This window comes from Phocoena sinus, chromosome 8 (genome assembly GCF_008692025.1).
Source record: "Phocoena sinus isolate mPhoSin1 chromosome 8, mPhoSin1.pri, whole genome shotgun sequence".
Lineage (NCBI taxonomy): Eukaryota > Metazoa > Chordata > Mammalia > Artiodactyla > Phocoenidae > Phocoena > Phocoena sinus.
Window position 1 is genome coordinate 62,473,683 of NC_045770.1, and position 21,854 is coordinate 62,495,536.

Genomic DNA, 21,854 nt, shown 5'->3' on the forward strand with positions numbered 1-21,854 from the left:
TCCCTGAGGATGCCTAGCTGTGCCTATACTGGGGCATCAGTGTCTGGGGTCCTGCTGGTGCCAGAAATTTTCAGTGTGTTCAGCACCCTGACGGCCTTCATCCCTGCCCCTCTCTGCTCCTGGAAGTAGCTGGAGCACTGAACCTGTGCTAAAGGGTCGCTCTGACAGGGCCCGTCTGTGCCCTGCTCCTGTGTCCCCTTAGTGCTGGCGCCGGGGTGGGGACAAAGAGTGTGTGTGTGATGGTGTGGGACACTGGAGGCTCTGCCTTTCCCCCAGGGACAGAAGCAGCATGTGCTCCACCCGTCACTCCTCAGGGCCTGGCCCACTCCTTGCCTGCTCGCCTGCGGAGCACGCCTGCGCAGGATAGGACTTGCATGCCACCTCTGCGAATCACGAGCTCAGTCCACATGTGCTGACCAGGCTGCTGCCCGTTTTACAGATGGCACCTTCGGAAGGCACCCTGATGCAGATAGGGCTCCTCTCCCAAGACATTCACCGCCTCACGGTAGGACTCTGACCCTCTCTCCACAGCAGGACAGGTGCTGGGGAGGCCCCGGGAGTTTGGGGGTGGTGCTGGGCAGCCCCCGGGCCTACTCCAGAGCCTGTGGCGTCAGGGCCTCTGCTGGCGGAGAGCAGATGGGGCCGGGGGCTGGAGCCTGAACCAGCCGAGACGGAAAGCAGCCCAGAGGCCTTCTCTGTTGGCCTGCTGCCAGCCTTGAGCTGAAACCAGCTAAGGTGTGCTAGGTCTCAGGCCCTCTTCCCAGGCCCAAGGCTGGTGAGGAAACCAAGATGCTCAGCAGCTCTGGGTCACCTGCCTCGTCAGCCCAAAGCCCAGGCCTCGCCCCTGGCTTGGTGGCCACTGCTCTGCTCTCTCCATCCATGAGACATATATTTCCTATCATGCCTCTGGCTTCATGGACACCACAGGCACGTGGGCACATCCTGGCATGTCCAGTGGGGACAAGCCATACCATATGAAGCAGCTTGGACCAGGGGAGAGGAGGTACTCTGGAGGGAGGCTGACCTGGGACCTCGGGCAAGTCACTCTCTCTCCAAGCCCTGGCTCCCCTATCTGTCAAGCAGGGCTAATATCCTCCTTGCGAGGCTGCTAGGCAGCCCGGAGCTGGTGGTAAAAGGCCAGTCACAAAAAAGATTTACATTGTTGAGGCCCTGTGCCTTCCAGGGCCTCACGGTTCCTAGACAGCCCCAGCACTGCGCCCACCGGCCACAGCGTCCAGCCCGCTGGGGCCTTTGCTGATTTACTGAGGCAGGTTACGAAGGCTGTATCCCAGGGCACGATGGTCAAGGAGGGGGTGGGTCTCCCCGAATCCAAACAAGATCACTGTTTTCAATTTGTTTTTTTCTTGGCTCACACACTGAAACGTTCACCCAGCCTTGCGCTTATCACTTCTATAGGCCTTTGGTGGCCTTGAAATAGCAACTTTACTTCTAAAGGTAGGAGCAATTTATTGTTGACAGTGTTGTCTATTCTGAGCCAACACGTGGGGTGCCTGGGACACCATGAACTTACAGGGCGCTGGAGTCAGGGCCACACCCAGTGCCCCGCTGCTTCCCACATCGTGGCCGCAGGGCAGCCTTGACCAAAACGCCGTTGAACAGTGCCTTCGGCCGTGTCCTTTCAGACCATGCTCAGCCAGGACCAGCTGCTGACCGACTCCCGCCTGGCCGCTCCCAGCTCTGAGGACTGGTGATGACTGTCTTATCGCTGGCAGCCTAGAGAGGCACGTCTGATGGCCTGAGTCCGCTTCGATGGGAAGCTGGCCCATGGCCACCCGTGGAGCCCAGGCTGGGCTGCAGGGCATCTCCAACATGGGTGCTGACGGGACAAAGCGGGGCTGTGGAACAGATGTCCAGGAGGTGGCCCACATGTCTTCAACTGTGCTGTGCTCTTCGTCACAGCTTTTATACCTTTTGTACTTTTATACGTGGACTGCAGACCACTTTTGTGGGGAGGGCGATGAGATGCCAGCACAGACTCAATGACTCACGCCATCCCTGGTGACAGCTGGGGGTTCCTACACCCAAGGGGAAGGGCTGTGAGTCATAAAAGCTTTGCTGGAAAAATAATTCTGAATGTTCTGAGCAGGGCGAAATGGTAGGAAGCCCCCTCCTGGGCTGCTTCCATACAGAAACGCGTATTCTATTTCCTTTCCCAGGAATCTGGCTGGAGTGACAGCAGGGAAGGAGTAACGGACTCCCTTCCCGCTGTCCTCAAGCCACCCGGTGTCTCAGGGCTGTGGGGCCTCCCAGCACCTGAGCACAGGCGTCTTCGAAGCCTTTCCCTTCTCAGCCTCAGAGGCAACTGTCTGATCAAACGGCAACCCCCTCTCCCAGCCACCCCGAGGAAGGCCCTCAGGCACCCAAATCAACATTTCCACCGCAACACATCTCAGGTATGCCCTACCTCAGGGAGAGGTACCTGCACACGTACCGGCCACACAATCCCCACCCAACCAGCCTTCCCCCTTAGCGATGGCCCTTCTTCCTCCCTGTGGCGGCTCTAGCTCTGGCCTCATCTCTATCTAATTTCCATGGTGGGTCTCCTATTGGTCCCTCACCCTTCCTTTCCAGTTAGTCCCCTCCAGGTGTTCTCCACCCCATCCCCGGAGGGACCTTCCCAGAGCACTGTTTCATCCTGTTCCCTGCTAAGAACTCAGTTCCACAACTACCACAGATTAGTGTTCAAAAGCCTGAGCTGAAGCTTCGGCCTTCCACGCTCTAGCCTGTGCTCCTGCCTTTCCCTCCCCGTGGAATGTGCTCTTCTCCTAGTCTCTGTCACGAAGCTGAATCCTGCCTGCTGAGGTCCAGAACAGCCCCAGCCTCTCTCAGGAAGCCTTCGCTGGTGTTTGTTAGGGTTGGAGGTCTCTCTCTGTCCCACGGTGCTGACCTTGGGCCCGAGCACTTCCTGGCTCACCTTGAAGTAATGTGTCATCTTTCTCCCCTTCCACACCTATCCTCAACACAACCTCACTGAGCACCTGCTATGGATGGGTTCCCGTACAGACAGGAGTAAGACCCAGTCCTAGCCCTCTGATGGCCCAGGAGATCCATGATGCTAAGTTCTCCATCCGCTCATTCCCTCATATGTGCAGGTTGAGTACCTCCCATTCTGGGCTGAGGAGCACTGGGGCTACAGGCATGAATGTCAAGGTCCTTGCCTGAGGGTGGGGATGGTCCACTGTGGGAGTACAGATCTGTTTCAGACAAGAGTGTGCTGAACGATACAGGTGCTCCAATAGAAGTGTCTACAGCCCCAAAGAGCAAACTGTCATTTTTAATGGAGGGCTGGGGACAAGGACTGAAAAGTCTCCAAGGAGAGGTGCTACTTGAATTTTGAAAGATGAATCAGCTTCCTCAAGTATGCCAGAGGGGAAAGGCACTCCAGGCAGAGGGACCTGAAACAACCCTGCACATCCAAGGAAGTACCCGAGGTCAGTATGATGAGAGCAGAATTTCCTGACCTCTGCACTGCTGTCATTTGGGATTGGGTAAGTCCTTGTGCTCGGGGCTGTCCTGTGTGCTCTTGGATGTTTAGCAGCATCCTTGGCCTCTCCCTCTACCCTCTAGATGCCAATAGCACCCCTCTAGTTGGGACAACCAAAAATGTCTCCCGACAAAATCACCTCTAGCTGAGAACCAGTGGGCCAGAGAATGGGGTCAGAGTGGGAGGCCCAAGGAAGGAAGAATCAGGTGAGGTCAGCTGGAGCCAGATCAAGAAAGGCTTTGTAAGCCAGGCTCCTGAAATTTATCTTGGGGACCCAGGGTGTCCGGATACGGACTAGTGAAAGCAGTGAGAGGTTTAAAGCAGGGGACAAGCATGGTTGTGACTGGTATTTAAGAAAAACATCTGAGCGTAGGACCTTCGATGTGCAGTGCCCAGCATTGTGTCTTCCTCTGAGTAGGAAACTCACTAAGGATGAGCTCAACAGGTGGACAGACGAAGGCTAAGCTGCTGCGGGGATAGTAATTTCATCTCTAAGCCTCAGTTTCCACATCTGTACCTTGGAGAACAAAATCCCCACAGATATTTCTGGTTCATTATCAGAATTATATAAAATCAAGAGCAGGGTGGGGAGAGCAGCCAAGATGGAAGAATAAAAAGACCCAGAGCTCACCTCCTCTCTGGAGCACCCCAAAATCACAACTGTCTGCAGAAAACCCATCAATGAAAAAGACTGGAACCTACCAGAAAGGATCTTCTACAGCTAAAGACTAACCACAACAAAACAGGTAGGAAGGGTGGGCTTGCCACATAATCAACTCCCATTTACACCCCCCCACCCCTGCTGAGGTGGGCAACCCGCAAACCGGAGAATAATTATATTACAGAGATTCTCCCACAGGAGCAAGAGCTCTGAGCCCATCAGGCTCCCAAGCCCAGGGGTCCAGCACAGGGAAGATGAGCCCCACCAGAGCAATTGTTTTTGAAGGCCAGTGGGGCTTAATTTCAGGAGCCCCATAGGACCGGGGGTAACAGAGACTCCACTCAAAGGGCACAGGCCAAATCTCACATGCACAGGGACACACAGCAAAAGTAATTTGATAAGAGCTTGGGCCAGACCTACCTGCTGGTCTAGAAGGGGCTCCTAGGGGGTGGGGGCGGTTCACCCCGGGGACAGACACTGGTGGCAGCCATACTGGGGAGCACTCAGGAGAGTGAACATGGTTGATGTTGGCAGCTGCCATCTTGGCTCATTAGCTCCAAGACAGGCCCCGCCCAACAGCCTACTGGTGACAATGCCTGGGATGCCTCAGGCCAAACTAACTAGGTGGGGACACAGCCTCACCCATCAGCAGACAGGCTGCCTAAAGAGCCCACAGCTGCCTCTGGGCTCACTACTGCTGGACACAGTCCTGCCCCCCAGAGGGCCAAGACCCAGCTCCACTCACCACTGGACAGGCACTGGCCCCTCCTATGAGGAAGCCTGCACAAACCTCTAGACCAGCCTCAACCACCAGGCGGCAGACACCTGAAGCAAGAAAACTGGTTCCCCAACGCAGGCCGGGCCCTGCCCGCTAGCAGACCCATGCAACCTTCAGGACACACAGGACCCCCCGTATTCAACTGTCAGGAACTGGTGCCCCTTCCACAAATAAGCTCTGGGGTCCCTGGGCGCTTCAGCTAGACCCCAGGAAACAGCTCTGGCTGCCAGGATCTGGCACTAACCCCAGGACCTGGCTTCACCTGCCAGTGGGTGGGCAGCAGCCCCAGAGTCTTTGGGACTCTGACTCCACCCACCAGTGAGCCACCGCTAGCCCCAGAGGACCCTAGGGTTTCACAACCAACCAGACTAGGGCTCAGCCAAGCCTCCCAGACTGCCTACATGGTCGGTCTACCACAACAGAAGCATCCACACAGCTCTCTTGGGGGGACCCTAGAGCATATGGCTTGGGTGACAAGAGGGATGTGCACTGCTGGGATGCACAGGATGCCTCCTACAGAGGGCCACCTCTCCAAGGTTGAGAAACATAATTACCACATACATAAAATTACAAATAGCAACATAGACAAAATGAGGCAATAGAGGAAATCACCACTGCTGAACAGAAAAAAGGAAAAAGAATGAAAAGAGGATAGGATGTGCACTGCTGGGACAACATCAAGTACACTAATATTTGCATTATAGGGGTCCCAAAAGGAGAAGAAAGGGTTTGAGAAAATATTTGAAGAGATAATAGCTGAAAACCTCCCTAACCTGGGAAAGGAAACAGTCACCCAAGTCCAGGAAGTGCAGAGTCCCATACAGGATGAACCCAAAGAGAAACACACCAAGACATGAAGCAAAATGACAAAAATTAAAGAGAATACTAAAAGCACCAAGGGAAAAGCAACAAATAACATATGAAGGAATGCCCATAAAGCTATCAGCTAACTTTCAGCAGAAACTCTGCAGGTCAGGAGGGAGTGGCAAGATATATTTAAAAAGTGTTGAAAGGGAAAAACACAACCAAGAATATTCTACCCACCAAGGCTGTCATTCAGATTTGAAGGGGAAATCGAAAACCTTATAGACAAGCAAAAGCTAAAAGAATTCAGCACCACCAAACTAGCTTTACAACAACTGTTAAAGGAACTTCGCCAGGGAAGAAAAGAAAAGGCCACTACAGGAAACATGAAAATTATGGAATGAAACAGCTCACCAGTAAAGGCAAACATACGGTAAAGGTAGGAAATCAGTCACACACAAAGCTAGCAGGGAGGTTAAGAAACAAAAGTGGTAAAACCATCTGTATCCACAGTAAGCAAGGGACAAACAAAACAATTAGATGTAAAATACGATCTCAGAGTAATTGTGAGGGTGGGGAGAGTACAACTGCAGCGTATTTAAAGTGCATTTGAAAGTAAGATCAGCAACTTAAAACAATTATGTATACGTACAGACTGCTATACACAAACCTCAAGGTAACTGCAAACCAAAAATCTATAATAGAAATACACACAAAATAGAAAAAGGAATCCAAACAGGCATCAAGTTACAGGAGAGCAAAAGAAGGGGGAAAAGACCTACAAGAATAAGTCCAAAACAATTAACAAAATGGCAATGAGAACATTCATATTGATAACTACGTTAAATGTAAATAGAGTAAATGCTCCAACCAAAAGACACTTAGTGACTGAATGGACACAAAAACAAGATCCACACATTTGCTGCCTACAAGAGGCTCATTTCAGATCTAGAGACATACAGGCTGAAAGGGAGTGGAGGGAAAAAGGTATTCCATGCAAATGGAAATCAAAAGAAGGCTGGAGTAGCAGTATTTAGATCAGCCAAAATAGACTTTAAAGACTGTTAAAATCAAGAGATCAATCCAAGAAGCAGATATAACAATTGTAAGTATATATGCACCCAACATAGGAGCACCTCAATATATAAAGCAAATGGTAAACATAAAAGGAGAAATTGATAGTAACAATAATAGTGGACCTCAACACCCCACTTACATCAATGGACAGGTCATCCAGACAGAAAATAAGGAAACACAGGCCTTAAATAACACATTAGACCAAATGGACTTAATTTATATTTATAGAGCATTTCACCCGAAAGCAGCAGAATACACACACATTCTTTTCAAATGCACACAGAACATTCTCCAGAATAGATCATGTGCTGGGCCACAAAACAAGTCTCAGTAAATCTAAGAAAGTTAAAATCATATCAAGCATCTTTTCCAACCACAAGGCTATGAGACTAGAAATCAACTACAAGAAAAAAAAAAAAAACTGTAAAAAACAAACACGTGGAGGTTGTTAATGGATCAATGAAGAAATCACAATACCTGGAGACAAATGAAGATGAAAACACAACATTCCAAAACCTGTGAGATGCAGCAAAAGCAGTGCTAAGAGGGAAGTTTATAGTGATACAAGCTTACCTCAGGAAACAAGAAAAATCTCAGATAAACAACCTAACATTACACCTAAAGCAATCAGAGAAAGAAGAAGAAACAAAATCCCAAGTTAGTAGAAGGAAAGAAATCATAAAGAGCAGAAATAGAGACAAAGAAAACAGCAAAGATCAATGAAGTTAAAAGCTTGTTCTTGGAGAAGATAAAATTGATAAACCTTTAGCCAGACTCATGAAGAAAAAAAGGGAGAGGACTCAAATCCATAAAATTAGATATGCTAAAAAGGAGAAGTTACAACTGACATCACAGAAATATGAAGGATCATAAGAGATTACTCTGAGCAATTATGTGCCAATAAAATGGACAAGCTAGAATAAATGGACAAAGTCTTAGAAAGGTACAATCTCCCAAGACTGAACCAGGAAGAAATAGAAAATATGAACAGGCCAATTACCAGTACTGAAATAGAATCAGTAATTTTAAAACCCCCAAGAAACAGAAGTCCAGGACCAGATGGCTTCACAGGTGAATTCTATCAAACATTTAGAGAAGAGATAACACCTATCCTTCTGAAACTATTCTCCAAGAAACTGGAGAAAAAGGAACACTTTTGAACTCATTCTATGAGGCCACCGTCACCCTGATACAAAAATATCACAAAAAAAATTATAAACCAATATTGCTGATGAACATAGATGCAAAAATCCTCAAGAAAATACTAGCAAACCTACTCCAACAATACAGTAAAAGGATTGTATACCATAATCAAGGGAATTTATCTGAGGGCTGCAAGGATTTTTCAATATCCACAAATCAATCATTGTGATACACCACATTCACAAATTGAAGAATAAAAACCATACAATCATCTCAACAGATGTAGGAAAAGCTTTTGATAAAATTCAACATCCATTTATGATAAAAATTCTCCAGAAAGTGGGCATAGAGGGTACATGCCTCAACAAAATAAAGGCCACATATGACAAACTCACAGCTAACATCATACTCAACAGTGAAAAATTAAAGCATTCCCTCTAAGATCAGGAACAAGACCAGGATGTCCACTCTCACCTCTTTTACTCAACATCGTTTTGGAAGTCCCAGCCACAGCAATCAGAGAAGAAAAGGAAATAAAAGGAATCCAAATTGGAAAGGAAGAAGAAAAACCATCACTGTTTGCCGATGACATGATACTATACATAGAAAATACTAAAGGTGTCACCAGAAAACTACTAGAAGTCATCAATGAATTCAGTAAAGTTGCAGGAGACGAAATTAATACACAGAAATCTGTTGCATTTCTATACATTAACAATGAAATATCAGAAAGAGAAATTAAGGAAATAATCCCATTCACCATTGCAACAAAATGAATAAAATAACCAGGAGTAAGCCCAGCTAAGGAAGCAAAAGACCTGTACTGTGAAAACTGATAGGCTGATGAGAGAAATTGAGGATGACATAGATGGAAAGACATACCGTGTTTTTGGATTGGAAGAATCAGTATTGTTTAAATGACCATACTACCTAAGGCAATCTACAGATTCAGTACGATCCCTATCAGATTACTGATGGCATTTTTCACAGAACTGGAACAAAAATTTTTAAATTCATCCAGAAACACAAAAGAACCTGAATAGCCAAAACAATCTTGAAAAAGAAGAGTGCAGCTGGAGGAATCACGCTCCTTGACTTCAGACCATACTACAAAGCTACAGTAATCAAAACAGTTTGATACTGGCAAAAAAAAATGATACATAGATCAATGGAACAGGATAGAAAGCCCATAAATAAACCCACGTGCTTATGGTCAATTAATCTACAACAAAGGAGGCAAGAATAGACAATGAAGAAAAGACAGTCTCTTCAATAAAACTGGACACTGACATGTAAAAGAATGAAATTAGAATATTCTCTAACACTATATACAAAAATAAACTCAAAACGGAATAAAGACCTAAATGTAAGACCAGATACTATAAAACTCCTAGAGGAAAACACAGGCAAGACAGTCTTTGACATAGAGCGCAACAATATTTTTTTGGATCCATCTCCTAGAGTAATGGACACAAAAGCAAAAATAAACAAATGGGATCTAATTAAACCTGAAAGCTTTTGCACAGCAAAGGAAACCATAAACAAAATAAAAAGACAACCTACAGAATGGGAGAAAATATTTGCAAATGGTGCAATTGACAAGACTTAATTTCCAAAATATACAAGCAGCTCATACAGCCCATGAAAAGATGCTCGACATCACTAATTATTAGAGAAATGCAAATCAAAACTACAATGAGGTACCACCTCACACTGGTCAGAATGGCCATCATCAAAATATCTACAAATAATAAATGCTGAAGAGGGTGTAGAGAAAAGGGAACCCTCCTACACTGTTGCTTGGAATGTAAATTGCTGCAGCCACTGTGGAGAAGTGTATGGAGGTTCCTCAAAAAAACTAAAAATAGGGTTGCCATACGTTCCCGCAATCCCACTCCTGGTCATATATTGGAGAAAACTCTAATTCAAAAGGATACATGCACCCCAGTGTTCATAGCACTATTTACACGAGGCAAACATGGAAGCAACCTAAATGTCCATCAACAGATGAATGGAATATTACTCAGCCATAAAAAATGATGAAATAATGCCATTTGCAGCAACATACTAAATGAAGAGAAAGAGAAATATCATATGATCTCACTTATATGTGCATTCTAGAAAAATGATATAAATGAACTTATTCACAAAACAGAAATAGGCTCACAGACATAGAAAGCAAACTTATGGTTACCAAAGGGGAAAGGGAGGGAAGGGATAAATTTGGAATTGGGGATTAACAGGTACACACCACTATATATAAAATAGCAAAGATCTACTGTATAGCAGAGGGAGCTATATGCAATACCCTGTAAAAACCTATAATGGAAAAGAATCTGACAAAGAATATATATATATACACACACACACACACACACACACACACAACTGAATCACTTTGCTGTACACCTGAAACATTATAAATCAACTATACTTCAAGAGCAGAAGTAATTAAAAAAAAAATCAAGATTATAAGTGATTTTATCCAGGCACAGATAACAAAGCAACAGCATGTCATCCTGACCACAAACAACAGATGGTGATAGTGAACACTTATACCCTTTGCAATAAATATGAACGATTTGAGGAATAGCCTTAGGAACATAATTTTGTTTGCAAGTTCAGAAGCTTCTGTACTAACCACCCCTACCTGACCACACCAGAATTGGGCCTGGCATTTAGAGGATCCTTAACAAAGAAGCACCCCTTACCTCCATTTGTGGTGTAAAGTGCAGGGAGTCCAGGATTCTTGGAGCCCACGTTGACTATTGCCCTGATGTGTATTTTTAACACCATTTCCATTTCAAGGGTCTCCTACAAGAGAAGAAAGAGTGCACATGGAGGGTGCCTGAGCCCTCTGATAGGTGTGACCTTAAAAACAACACTCTAGAAAGAGGGGTTAAAGAGAAATTGGGAGTTGACACGACCCCCCCTTGGGGACTCTCTCCTGGAGTTCTGCCCCAGTATCTTTGACCATTGTGACCCCCCCAAGGACACAAGATGCCAATTCACATGTGGGGCAGGCCAAGGCCTTCTACCTGTCTGGCAGGTCCCCCACAGAGCCACACTCAATGGCTATCTGCTTTGCACTGAATTTTATTTCAGTAAACTATGGAAAAAGATACTGAAATGGAATTCCTTCAAGGCTCTTCAAGCAAGGAGGCCTCAGAAGCTACTTTAGAGAGGAAGGAGTGCCAGCATACACAAAGATGCATTACAAGGGACTTTTGAACACTTCCCAGTATAACATGGTGAAGCTGAGCTCACTGTAAAACATGAACGGGACCAGGCAAATTTGCTAAGAGCAAGGGAGGCATTAGTAGGTGAAAATCATGTCCCTGGTGTAACCCAGTTTCTCCAAGTTAGGGTGCACGGCTCTCTGGATCAGGGGTGGTGGGCCACACACCAGGATGAACGAGAACCTCCCAGGAGGAGGGAGATGCTCTTTGATCGTGTCCTCAGTAATGAAGCCTGACTGTACTTCCAGCCTGAGATTAAGCAGAAAAAAGCTGTTGCGGGGGCCAGGTTGCATCCCTGACCCCAGGCCCCCTGCCCGCCCTCCCTCAAGCCGGGAAGAGGAACACAAGGCTATGCGCCAAGGCTTAGACATCTGCACTACTGCTCTCCGCAGAAAGCTGGGAGTAGAGGACGTGGGGGCCCCAGAGAGCCCTTTTCAGTACTTACCCCAGACCCCAGGCTCACTGCTGGGGCTCTGAGTCCCTGGCTGGTGTCTGTCTGCTGTAAGCACCGGCGTGGGTGAACGCCACCCTGAGACAGGTGCACCCGGGTGTGGCGTGAATCGAGGCGGTGAGCAGGAGCTGTGCCGCGCAGAGGGTGTGTGGTTGTTTGGGGACTGGCTCGTTTGGGTGGCGCCCTCTGCTGGGCAGTGAGCTGTACGACGAGGCAGGCACAGCTCAGCGCTGAGTGGGAGAGGCAGCCTGTCAGCGTGAGGGCTCTGCGGGGTGCGGCGTGTGCGGTGGCGGCCGGGGCTCAGCTTATGAGGACTGCTGTCCTAGGTGAGGTGCGGGGTGCAGGGTGAAAGGGTCAGTGGCCGTACAGGAGGCAGTGTGAGTGATGGCTCTGCGGGATGCCGTGTGGAGTGGGTGTTCAGGGTGGCCCGGGGCCTCAGGGTCCCCCCTGACGTTCAGAGTAGTGCGTGGAGTGCCGCTGAGATATCGGACACCTACCCGATACCGCCCTTACAAGCAGGTCATCCCAAATCCTCTCTCCCTCAAATTCCTGCATTTCCCAAGTAGAGACATAGTCCAAGGCCTCAGCCACCCAGCCCAGAACCAACCAACCCAGGGACTGGCCCCTGACTGGGTCAAGGGTTGGAGCTGACCCACGGTGGGGACAACGGGGACCTTACCAACAGGAGGCCTGTCCAGGGTGTACCACAGGTTGAACTGCTTTGCGTGAGTTCTATCAACTTCTTCAAGCTCCTTTCTCACCAAGATCTCCTCCTGTGTCTAGAAAAGAAGCAACACGAGCCTCACCCCTCCAGGGCATCCCGCTTGTTCCCCAGACTCAGTACACAGGTCAGCACGTTCCCACCCCGGCCACCCTACTCTAGCTTGAGTGCTCCCTGCAGACTCTGAGCCAGAGTTCTGCTGAGGCTCCGACACAACAAACGCCCTCTGGTGGAGGGAGGCGTTGGGTGACTGCCCTCCAGCTGGAAGGCTGTGTCTGAACACTGGGGGTCCCAGCCCAGCTCCTGCATCCACCCTGAGCGCCAGGCAAGGCAAACCGGACTGGCCCAGGATCTCCTGCAGGGAATGCGAGCAGCTAAGGCAGTGATATATGACACGATATATATAATCTATGGCACTGGAGAGCTACAGCAGAGGAAGACAGAGGCTATAGCGTCCGCTGGGGAAAGTGCACAAAGCCAAAAGATCTGTTGCAGGCTCAGAGATGCTGCACACAAGACCTGGACCGTAAAACCCGTCACGATCCTTGTCCCAACAATTCCACTTCTGCGATTCTGCTTAACAAAATAATCTCAGCCTAGGCACAATTATTCCTCACTGTATCATTTATAACTGTGAAAACTGAAAACAACCTGAATGGAGGAGGAGATTTAGTAATGATGGTGCGACTTGATATAGACTGATGGGAATACTTGTAAAGAGTTTTAATGAGAAGAAAATGCCTGCGTGGTAATGTTGAGTAAAAAAACTAAAAATGAAAAACAACATATATATAATTGTGAATATATAGCATGTATAGAGCAAACAAAAAAAGAAGTAAATTATTTATATGCTTCCATATTTTCTGACATTTCCACTAAGGGCAAGGCTTCTATGATTTTACACTGGGAAAAGCACAGAATTATATATTAAAGAAAGAAGGAAAGCTTCGTGCTTATGGTTGTTTGGGGAGACAGAGTTAAAAAACAAAAACAAATGGAAAAACAGGCCTGGACTCAGCTTCTATGGCTGCCAGCAGCCCTACTTGAGGCCAGTGAGCCCTCCCATAGCTGCAGGCGCCCCGAGCAGCATGACCGTCGGGAGTGGGGAGGAAAGAATGCAGAGGCCAGCTCAGCAAACAGTGGAACTTTCCTGCCTCGCTCAAGGCTGACTCAGCAGAACTGACCTGGTTGGCACGGACGAGGGACATCCTGGTCTTGCCGCTGGGCGCTGCAGCAGGGGCGTAACCCCTGGAACACAGCTGGCAGGCAGGCCGGGTTTCCCTTCCCCTCTGGTGCTCACCGTCTGTGGTCTGCAGCAGCTTCACAAGCTCCCTTGGCCCCGATTACTTCTCTCACTTCTGTCCCCAGAACTGAAAGGGCAGAACCACCCTTCGTTTTGGTTTTCCCTTCTAATGCAACAATCCATCGAAAGCACTTCTCATTTTCACATGGCAGCACTGGCTTTGAAACGACTGCATTTCACATCTAGCTCCCTAACTGTCGGACTAAGGTGAGTCAGGCACCTGTCTGAGCTCTTCAGTGTCATTTGTAAAACAGATTTAATGGCAAGTAAATGTGATAGTTTAAAAAGTGCCCGTTACGGTGCCTGGCACGTTGTTCTCCTCACACGTTTGTTCTCATCTTTCAGGCATTCATTTTCAAGGGATGGGGAGCATCAGGCTTGAACAGGATCCAGGAGCCCTTGGGGCCTGTGTGGCCCTGCCCAGCCTGGCCCCCAGCCTCACCTTAGAGGCTCCAGGGGCTCGTGGGGCGGCCAGCATGTTGGTTAAGGAGAGCAGGGCATCCAGGGTCAGTGTCAAGACCTGTCATTGGCCCTGCATCCCCATCTCAAAGAGCCAGGGAAGGAATCTCTCACATCACCCCTTCTAGGACCAAATGACTCCAAAGTCAGAAAGGTCTCAGGGCTCACCCTGTGGATGAAGCCCCCAGTAGCCTCTTACCTGTGCCCCCAGCAATCATTCCCAGGTGATGGACCAGTTTGTTTTCAAGCTCACTCGTTTCGTATGTTGAACGTAAACTTCCCTGAAAAACACAGAGGATACTTCTGATGTCTACGGCTCTTGACTGGGAGCCCGCAAAACATCACTGAGTTCCTTGGGCCTCCCAGGAAGCAAGTCCACCTAAGCGAGTGGCTATGCCATTTTAAACCAGAGGAGCAAGCCAGGGTGGCCTCCTTAGCCAGCCCTGGTCCACCGGGGCCCAAAGTGGGAGTAGAGCCTGGGCACCCTTGGGGGAATAACTGCACCTTCTCTTCTGAGGAAGGAGAAAGACAGGCTGAAGTTAACATGGAGTGTCACACAGCTCTCTCGCCCACAGCAGCGAACGAGTAAGTGATGAGCATGTGAGCAAATGGATGAGTGTGCATTCCATCCATCCATCCACCCACCCTCCATTTCTCAGCAACAGCAAGTGCCTTTCGTGCATCAGGCATTGTGCTGGAGATACAGTGATGAGGAAACACCAAATCACTCCCTTACCTTCAGGGAGCTTATAATCTCATAAAGTGGGTGTGTTAATGAATGTATGAAGACTTCAAGGACAAGCCCATGTGACTCAAATCTGAGGAGCTTTCTAGAACAATGGAACAACCATAGGCATCTTCTTCTCCTAGCTGGAGGCCCAGTGTGAACCCCCCAGTACCTGACCCATGATAGAACAGGTGCCCGGATGGCCCTTGAAAAAGGATGTGTCCCCAGTTTTCATGTTCTCCAAGTACTGAGTCATCTTCCCCCCTTCTGGATGATTAGGGTGTACATTTTTGAAGTAGATTTGAAAAATAAGGCAGCATGGTTTTCACACCTTCAGCCCCGAGGCCACAGCCACACACAACTCAAGAATACACTTGCTACCAGAAACCAGGAAGAGCAAATCCTCTGCACTCACGGTTGCTCTAAAGCAACACCTAAAGACTTCACTAGGTCAACAGCTTCACTGTTAAATGACATCGCTGGGAAGCCCTGTCCAGAGTACGTGCCCCTTTTCCACCCACCCTGAACAAGCTTGTGACGGTGAGGCAGCTGGACATGGCGGGCATCATTTACCTTGATAGTTAAGTCCACAAAGCCTAGATCCTCATCAGTGGACACAGGCGTGTAAGCCCTGACCACCAACACACCATCCATTTTGGCCAAGAGATTAACATAGTTACCTACAGAAAAGGCACCAAATGTTAAGACTGAGCAGGGCCAGCCTAAACAGGACCAAGGATTTCTCTAAAGGACTGAGCTTTGGTGGTGGAGGGGGTGCATAGCGCGACAGGTGCATGGGAGGAAGGCCAAGCAGGGAAGAAGCCCAAGTCCAGGATGCCTAGATCCTAGGCCTGCCCTTATCACTCCATGTGCAAGCCTGGACAAGTCACTTCACCCCATATACCTGCCCTGACTCCATCACAGCGTAGCTGTGAGCTTCACACACAGGAAGCCTACTGTCGGTGCAGGCTTACCGTGTCAAAGTGCTCTGTGGGGCAGGAAGAGCTAATTAAAGTTGGAGGCTGAGCATTAAAAATTACAGAAAAGTGTTTCCTTTTTAAAGCAAAATATGTTGCCTTCGTAAAGTCATTTCTTCCTAAACTGTATGTATTACTGGGGTCTATGAATGAATCACAGCTCCCTCATCTGTATCCTGTCCCCCTGGCATGGAGCAGGCCTGGTCTCACAGGTATGCAGGGCTCCAGGATTTAGACATCCATGGACCATGAGTTCCAGCAGCAGCACTGTGTCTCCCTGGCCCATGGCTCTGCTGAAGGGCAGCAGTGAAGCTTTGAACCATGTAATTCTGTCCCCCCAGGGTAGACATGAACAGACCAGGGTGGCCAGAGACCTGTGGATCATGACTCCACGATCCAGTGTCACATGATGGGCTAGGCCACTCAGATTTCTGCTGCATCCAACATGGGAGACTTCAGTGACTAAGGCAATTAGTGGTGAGGGCAGAAGCTGCAATCAAGAGATGCCAAGGGGCTTCCCTGGTGGCGCAGTGGTTGGGAGTCCGCCCGCCGATGCAGGGGACACGGGTTCGTGCCCTGGTCCGGGAAGATCCCACATGCCACGGAGCAGCTAGGCCCATGAGCCATGGCCGCTGAGCCTGCGCGTCCGGAACCTGTGCTCCACAATGGGAGAGGCCGCAACAGTGAGAGGCCCACGTAACGCAAAAATAAAAAAAAAAAAGGGGGTGCCAAGAGACAAAGGCAAGAGGAAGTTCTGAGCCAGAGTATCTGAGGGGGTAGAAGCTGTGTGTGCACAGGACAGAGAGAGACCATATGCAGACATAGCAGAGACCCAGGGAGAAGGGGCAGAAGAAGGGGCAGGAGGGAGGGAAGGAGGAAAAGGAGGAGGGGGCACTGCAGGGGCAAAACCCAGTCTTGAGGGGCCCCGAAGCCTGAGGTGCAAATGCTCTGGGTTAAGAAAGGACAGGCTTAGGATGGATAAACAAGGTCCTACTGTATAGCACAGGGAACTATATTGAATATCCTGTGATAAACCATAATGGGAAAGAATATGAAAAAGAATATATATATGTGTAACTGAGTCACTTTGCTGTACAGCAGAAATTAACACAACATTGTAAATCAACTGTACTTCCATAAAATTAAAGAAAAGAAAGGACAGGCTCAATGACTCTGGCTATGCCCTGGCTGGGAACCAGGGATACCCAGGAATAAACACCTGTGGCAGCTTCCTGCTGAGAACTCATCTGATACTGGAAACCTTAGAAAGCCTCTTTCAGATGCAGCCAACCTGGGCCTGGCCTGGCAGCAGCCTCAGAGAAAACGGGGCTGCCCGGCTGGTCCCGCAGACGGCATCTCTAACCAGCTTCATTTCAGCAGGGCTGGCAAGCATGAGCGATCTCCGAGCCTCCACAGCAGACTCTCCCAGAAGCCTCTAAATTACCTTGTGCACTGACTGTGCACTGCCCACACCAGGGCTGAGGAGAGAGTGGGTCATGACAGTTTCTAAGAAATTCTGTTTCTCAGAGGTTTTATTCTTCTGCCTTCTTGCCAATAGGGCTGGTCTCACCAGCCAGGCAGAGGGAATGGAAGGCAGGCTGACACCCAGCTTTCACGGATGAAAAGGGACAGAGGAAGCAGCAAGGAGGCTCAGGGGCCAGGCTGGCTGCCTAGTGGGTAATTTCATCACCTGAAGAGGTGACATCAAGCTTTTGTCCCAGGGACAAGTAGGCTATGGATGAGGATCTCCACCAGGAAGGCAAGCAGCACAAAGTTTCAGGCTGTGGGCCTAGCAGAGCGCTAAGACTGACTCAGCCACCTGGTGGTGGTACAGGTTAGAAATGGGATAACTCGGAACTCTAGGACTGCTAGGGCTCATATCCACAATGGTCCCTCCTTTCGTGCATGAGTCTGAGGTCCCTGCTGAGAATCCACGTACTGGAGGGGAAGGGCACCAACCCCCTCCTGCCCCTCCAAAACTTCTGGGCCTTCCTCTTGACAGTAGGGGAACATCAATTCCTCCCCATCCGTCCTAAGTGCACAGCACTTTACAGTTTTCTGAATTTTCACATCCATCAGTCACCTTAGTTCTCACAACAATGCAAGTAGCAGACAGGCCTGGGAAACCCATGTCATAGACAGAGTCTCAGAGAGGTTGAGGGACTTGCTTAAGATTGCCCAGCAAGGAGCTGGCAATGGGATCTTAGACCTTCTGACCTCTAGACTCAGTTCTTTTCAATGCTCATTAAGATATAGCTTTTGTGTCAGCCCCAATGGAACAATGAGAAAGGGAATGGACCGTCCCTAAGCCTATCTCCCTACCTCTTTGAGCTTATGTGGCTCAGGAAAGGTAGCAGGGCAACCTCTACACCTCAGCTGAGTTTCTGATAGGAGCAGAGTGCCCACAAGGCCCAGGTCCTGGTGATGACACTAAACTCCACTCACCTACAGGAAGCCCTAAGGCATGGTCCGGCGAGGGCAGTCCAAAGCGGAACCTCCGAGTGTTGTAGCTGATTTGCTAATAAAACAGAAAACAGAGGCAGGCTCAGTCAGCTTTCTGGAAGGTTTGCTGGGCAGCTCAGATGCCTGGGAAAGGAGCTCCCAGCACACATACACAGACAGTGGCAGTGGGGAGCAAACTAGAAGCCATGGAATGCCCATCCCACTGCCCTGGCCTCCCCAGCCAACACATTCCCCACCGCTTTGTCTTCCTCTCACATCACCATCACCACACCACCCCCCCCCCCCCCGCAATCCTGCCCCTGACAGCAGAGGGGGAGGGCCTGACCCATCACCTCTTTCTCAGTCAGGGCAGCAGGAACTTGGCTTCAGGGTGCTGTAAGGTGATAGGACGCCTCTTCCTTACATTCTTGTTCTTCAGGGCCAACAGGAGCGCAGTGATGGCGAGGAGCAGGGACGTGTCCTACCAGACACGTGTGAGCAGGGCACCTCAGGTCCTGCCTGCCCTGGGCAGGACAGCTCTCAGGCCCAGAGGCACCCACTCCACACCAGGGGCATGTATGAAGCTGGACTGTGCCTAAATGACACTAGGCAGAGGTAAAGGTACTGAACTAGAAGGCAGGCTCAGCCTCCGGTGGACCTGGAGGCTGGGAGGGGCCAGCTACAGATTAGACAGGAGGGATGCTTTAAACTCCCAGTCCGATGGCTCAGGAGTGCTAATGTCACCAGGCCTTTCCTGCCCATCTGCCTCTATCCTGGCTACAGCCAAGGGTGCAAGCCCCGGCGGTCCCCTCCTTGAGGTGGAAGGGGTGAGGATGCTGCTTCCAGTACACAATTTGGAATGAGGGCCCCAACCCCCAGGGACAGAGCTAGGGAGGGGGTATTAGCTGCTGAGCTAAGAGGGATGGGGCTTGCTTCCTCCACTCCCCTCTTCCAGGTCTGGCTAAGGCAGGGGTAGGGGTGGGGTGAGTACCTCTGTTGCCAGAGCTGCTCCAGGTCTTTGCTCAAAACCCACCAACGCGGGACTTCCCTGGTGGCTCAGTGGTTGAGAATCCGCCTGCCAATGCAGGGGACACAGGTTCGATCCCTGGTCCGGGAAGATCCCACATGCCGCGGAGCAACTAAGCCCGTGCGCCACAATTACTGAGCCCGCGCTCTACAGCCTGTGAGCCACAACTACTGAGCCCTCGTGCCACAACTACTGAAGCCCACACGCCTAGAGCTCATGCTCTGCAGCGGGAGAGGCCACTGCGATGAGAAGCCCGCGCACCTCAACGAAGGGTAGCCTCCGCTCGCTGCAGCTAGAGAAAGCCTGTGCATAGCAACGAAGACCCAATGCAGCCAAATAGTAAATAAATAAATAAATAAATTTAAAAAAAAAAAAAAAAAAAAAAAAACCCACCAACGCCCACCGTTAGCAGGAGTGAACATAAATTTTTAACTTGAAGGGTTCAGAGAAAAGAAAAGGAAGCTATACACACACACAAAAGAAAAAAAAAAAAACAGATGGAACCAGCTGGGACCAATAGGGCAATGAATCTGACCTCCAACACACCGAGTCTCATCTTACTACATTAGCATATTAAATGATGCACCTATTGGTGGCCAGGACCTGACACTAAGGACCAAAAAAGGGGGGTGGCACCCCAGTCCCTCAGAAAAAGCCCCACCCCTTCCCCTGTAGACTATTGCACATGCCTCCACATGGCTCGCCTCACTCCTCCTCCCGCTGTCTTTACTCTTTAAACCCCTCTCACCAGCTGGGTGAGAATTTGATCTGTGAACTTAGTTCCCACCTCTCCATTCTTTGGCCACTGAATGAAGACTGTGCTGGGTCAATCGCAGCTTGGGTTTTGTTATTCGCCTACTTGAACCCAAACAGAAAAAAAACCCTCCCTCGCCAAGGCAGAGAGCCTCCACTGGGCTAGGGCTGGAGCAGGGCCCATACGACTTAATTCGGTAACAAATTTTGGCGTCCAGTGGGGGTCCCATTCTGTCTGGTAACTCAGGGCTTACTCGCCCACAAGGCAAGTTAAATAACTGGCCAGTTTGCTCCAATTCTGGATCCCTGAGCCAGTGAAGGTTACTAAATTAAGCCTGAGATCAAAAAGCAGCCAAGAGTCAAGCGGGGTGCTCCCCAGGTTAAGTCCCCACCCCCACCCCAGCACGTCTCCAAGGACACTTGCTACAGATTGGTGTAGTATCCAGGCGATGCCCAACACAGGGGGCGCTGACCCCACTTCGGTCGATAAGGCCAATGGCGGTTGTAGGGGTTGGCTAATTAAGGGCAAGGATCCTGGCCACGTGGTTGGAGCCAGACCTCTGCCGAGAAGACCGGACTGGACGGTTGGTTGTCTAAATTGAGCCAATGCTCTGATAACGGGGGAGGCGAGACTGGACAATTGTTTGCCTGAATGGACTGGACGGGAAGCCCTCCAGGCCACCACACGGTAAGAACATCTTTGTTTTGTGTGTGCAACGTAAGCCCTAGTCTCTGTTCTTGATCAGGGTGAAACTTCAATCTCTGTTCTGTGTGGTCTTGTTTGCCCTGATGTTCTGGGAAATACTTACCACAACTGTGGGCATGGGTCGAGCACTTAAAGGCCACTAGGGCGCTCTCCACTGGAGGACTCCTGTGAAAGGATAAGTCGGTGACGGACCGGGGTAGGTGAGCACTAGGTATCCTGCCGGCTGGAAGCAAATGTCCATGTAAGCTGGCACACTGTAAAACACACTCACAGCCCTGACCCCTGCAGCACTGCCGACTCTAGGATATAGTCCAAAAGCACATCTTCTGTATTGGTTCGTCTTGCCCTAACTTGCCATCCTGGGGCAGGGTATATGGCTCTGTTGGGTAGGTCTCTCCCCATTACCTCTATCACAGATCCCTAGGGGATCCTTCCTCTTGAGACACAAACCCTTTAAAATTCTTATTTTCGCCAGATTTCCGGAAAATTACCATCTAGCCAGAGAAGGAAGAAGAGGACACCCAAATCATCCAAAGTCCTTGGGTCCTTGCAGCTGAGAGTCTAGAGAACTGCACACATTCCAAATGGGCATTCGGCCTCCCTGCTTGATTGCCTGTAACCAAGCAGGGTCAAGCCCTTTTTGAACAAGGCTCCTTGACTGCCAGAGAGGCTCTCCGAGCAATTTATCTGATTAGAGAACGCTTATTTATAACCCATTCCTCCTTTACCCTATCTCCGAGGACTGCTCGCTGAAAGCACTCACCTACATTGGGTATCTCCTACAGTCCCACAGTAGGCCTGGAAACGTCTACTTGCTAACTTAGAGGGGACTTTATAACTAGGGCCCTCTTAGACAGCATCTCCCCTTCCAGCCCCTGTGAAGATTGGTTCAGATTTCAGTTAGAGTGCCTAGACAACTTGGTGTGGGCCAGATCCTGTGGGATCTGTGTTGCTACCAACCCTAGGAAGAGGCCACTGGGAAGCTGGAAACACACCAGAAATAAGGACTCCCCATATAGGTAATCAAGCCTCTGTCCTGGTGAAATTGCTGCTAGGGTGCATTCTCCGTAACGGGAAATTC

At 49.5% G+C, this 21,854-nt stretch overlaps 2 protein-coding genes across 6 annotated transcripts in view; one reads left to right on the forward strand and one right to left on the reverse strand.

The window, feature by feature from the left end:
• PPFIBP2 (PPFIA binding protein 2) overlaps positions 1-13,236 on the forward strand; it is a 159,223-nt gene extending 145,987 nt beyond the window's left edge. For 3 of the 5 annotated variants that reach the window (XM_032639341.1, XM_032639338.1, XM_032639337.1), the window contains 3 exons: positions 440-505; positions 1,644-4,251; positions 12,442-13,236. In XM_032639341.1, the coding sequence (XP_032495232.1) occupies positions 440-505; positions 1,644-1,712 (135 nt within the window). In that variant the 3' untranslated portion in view covers positions 1,713-4,251; positions 12,442-13,236. Of the gene's footprint in view, positions 1-314; positions 506-1,643; positions 4,252-12,441 lie in introns of those variants that run through there. The other 2 variants (XM_032639340.1, XM_032639339.1) reach the window with 2 other exon arrangements.
• LOC116758337 (NADH-cytochrome b5 reductase 2) lies at positions 10,349-20,891 on the reverse strand. The gene is given in 13 exon segments (XM_032641164.1): positions 10,349-11,445; positions 11,448-11,456; positions 12,338-12,437; positions 13,564-13,607; positions 13,610-13,627; positions 14,341-14,417; positions 15,031-15,076; positions 15,079-15,171; positions 15,444-15,548; positions 18,291-18,363; positions 18,634-18,779; positions 18,782-18,824; positions 20,877-20,891. Coding segments are annotated over 13 exon segments (930 nt in total). The 3' UTR covers positions 10,349-11,284.
• Positions 20,892-21,854: the final 963 nt, after the last annotated feature.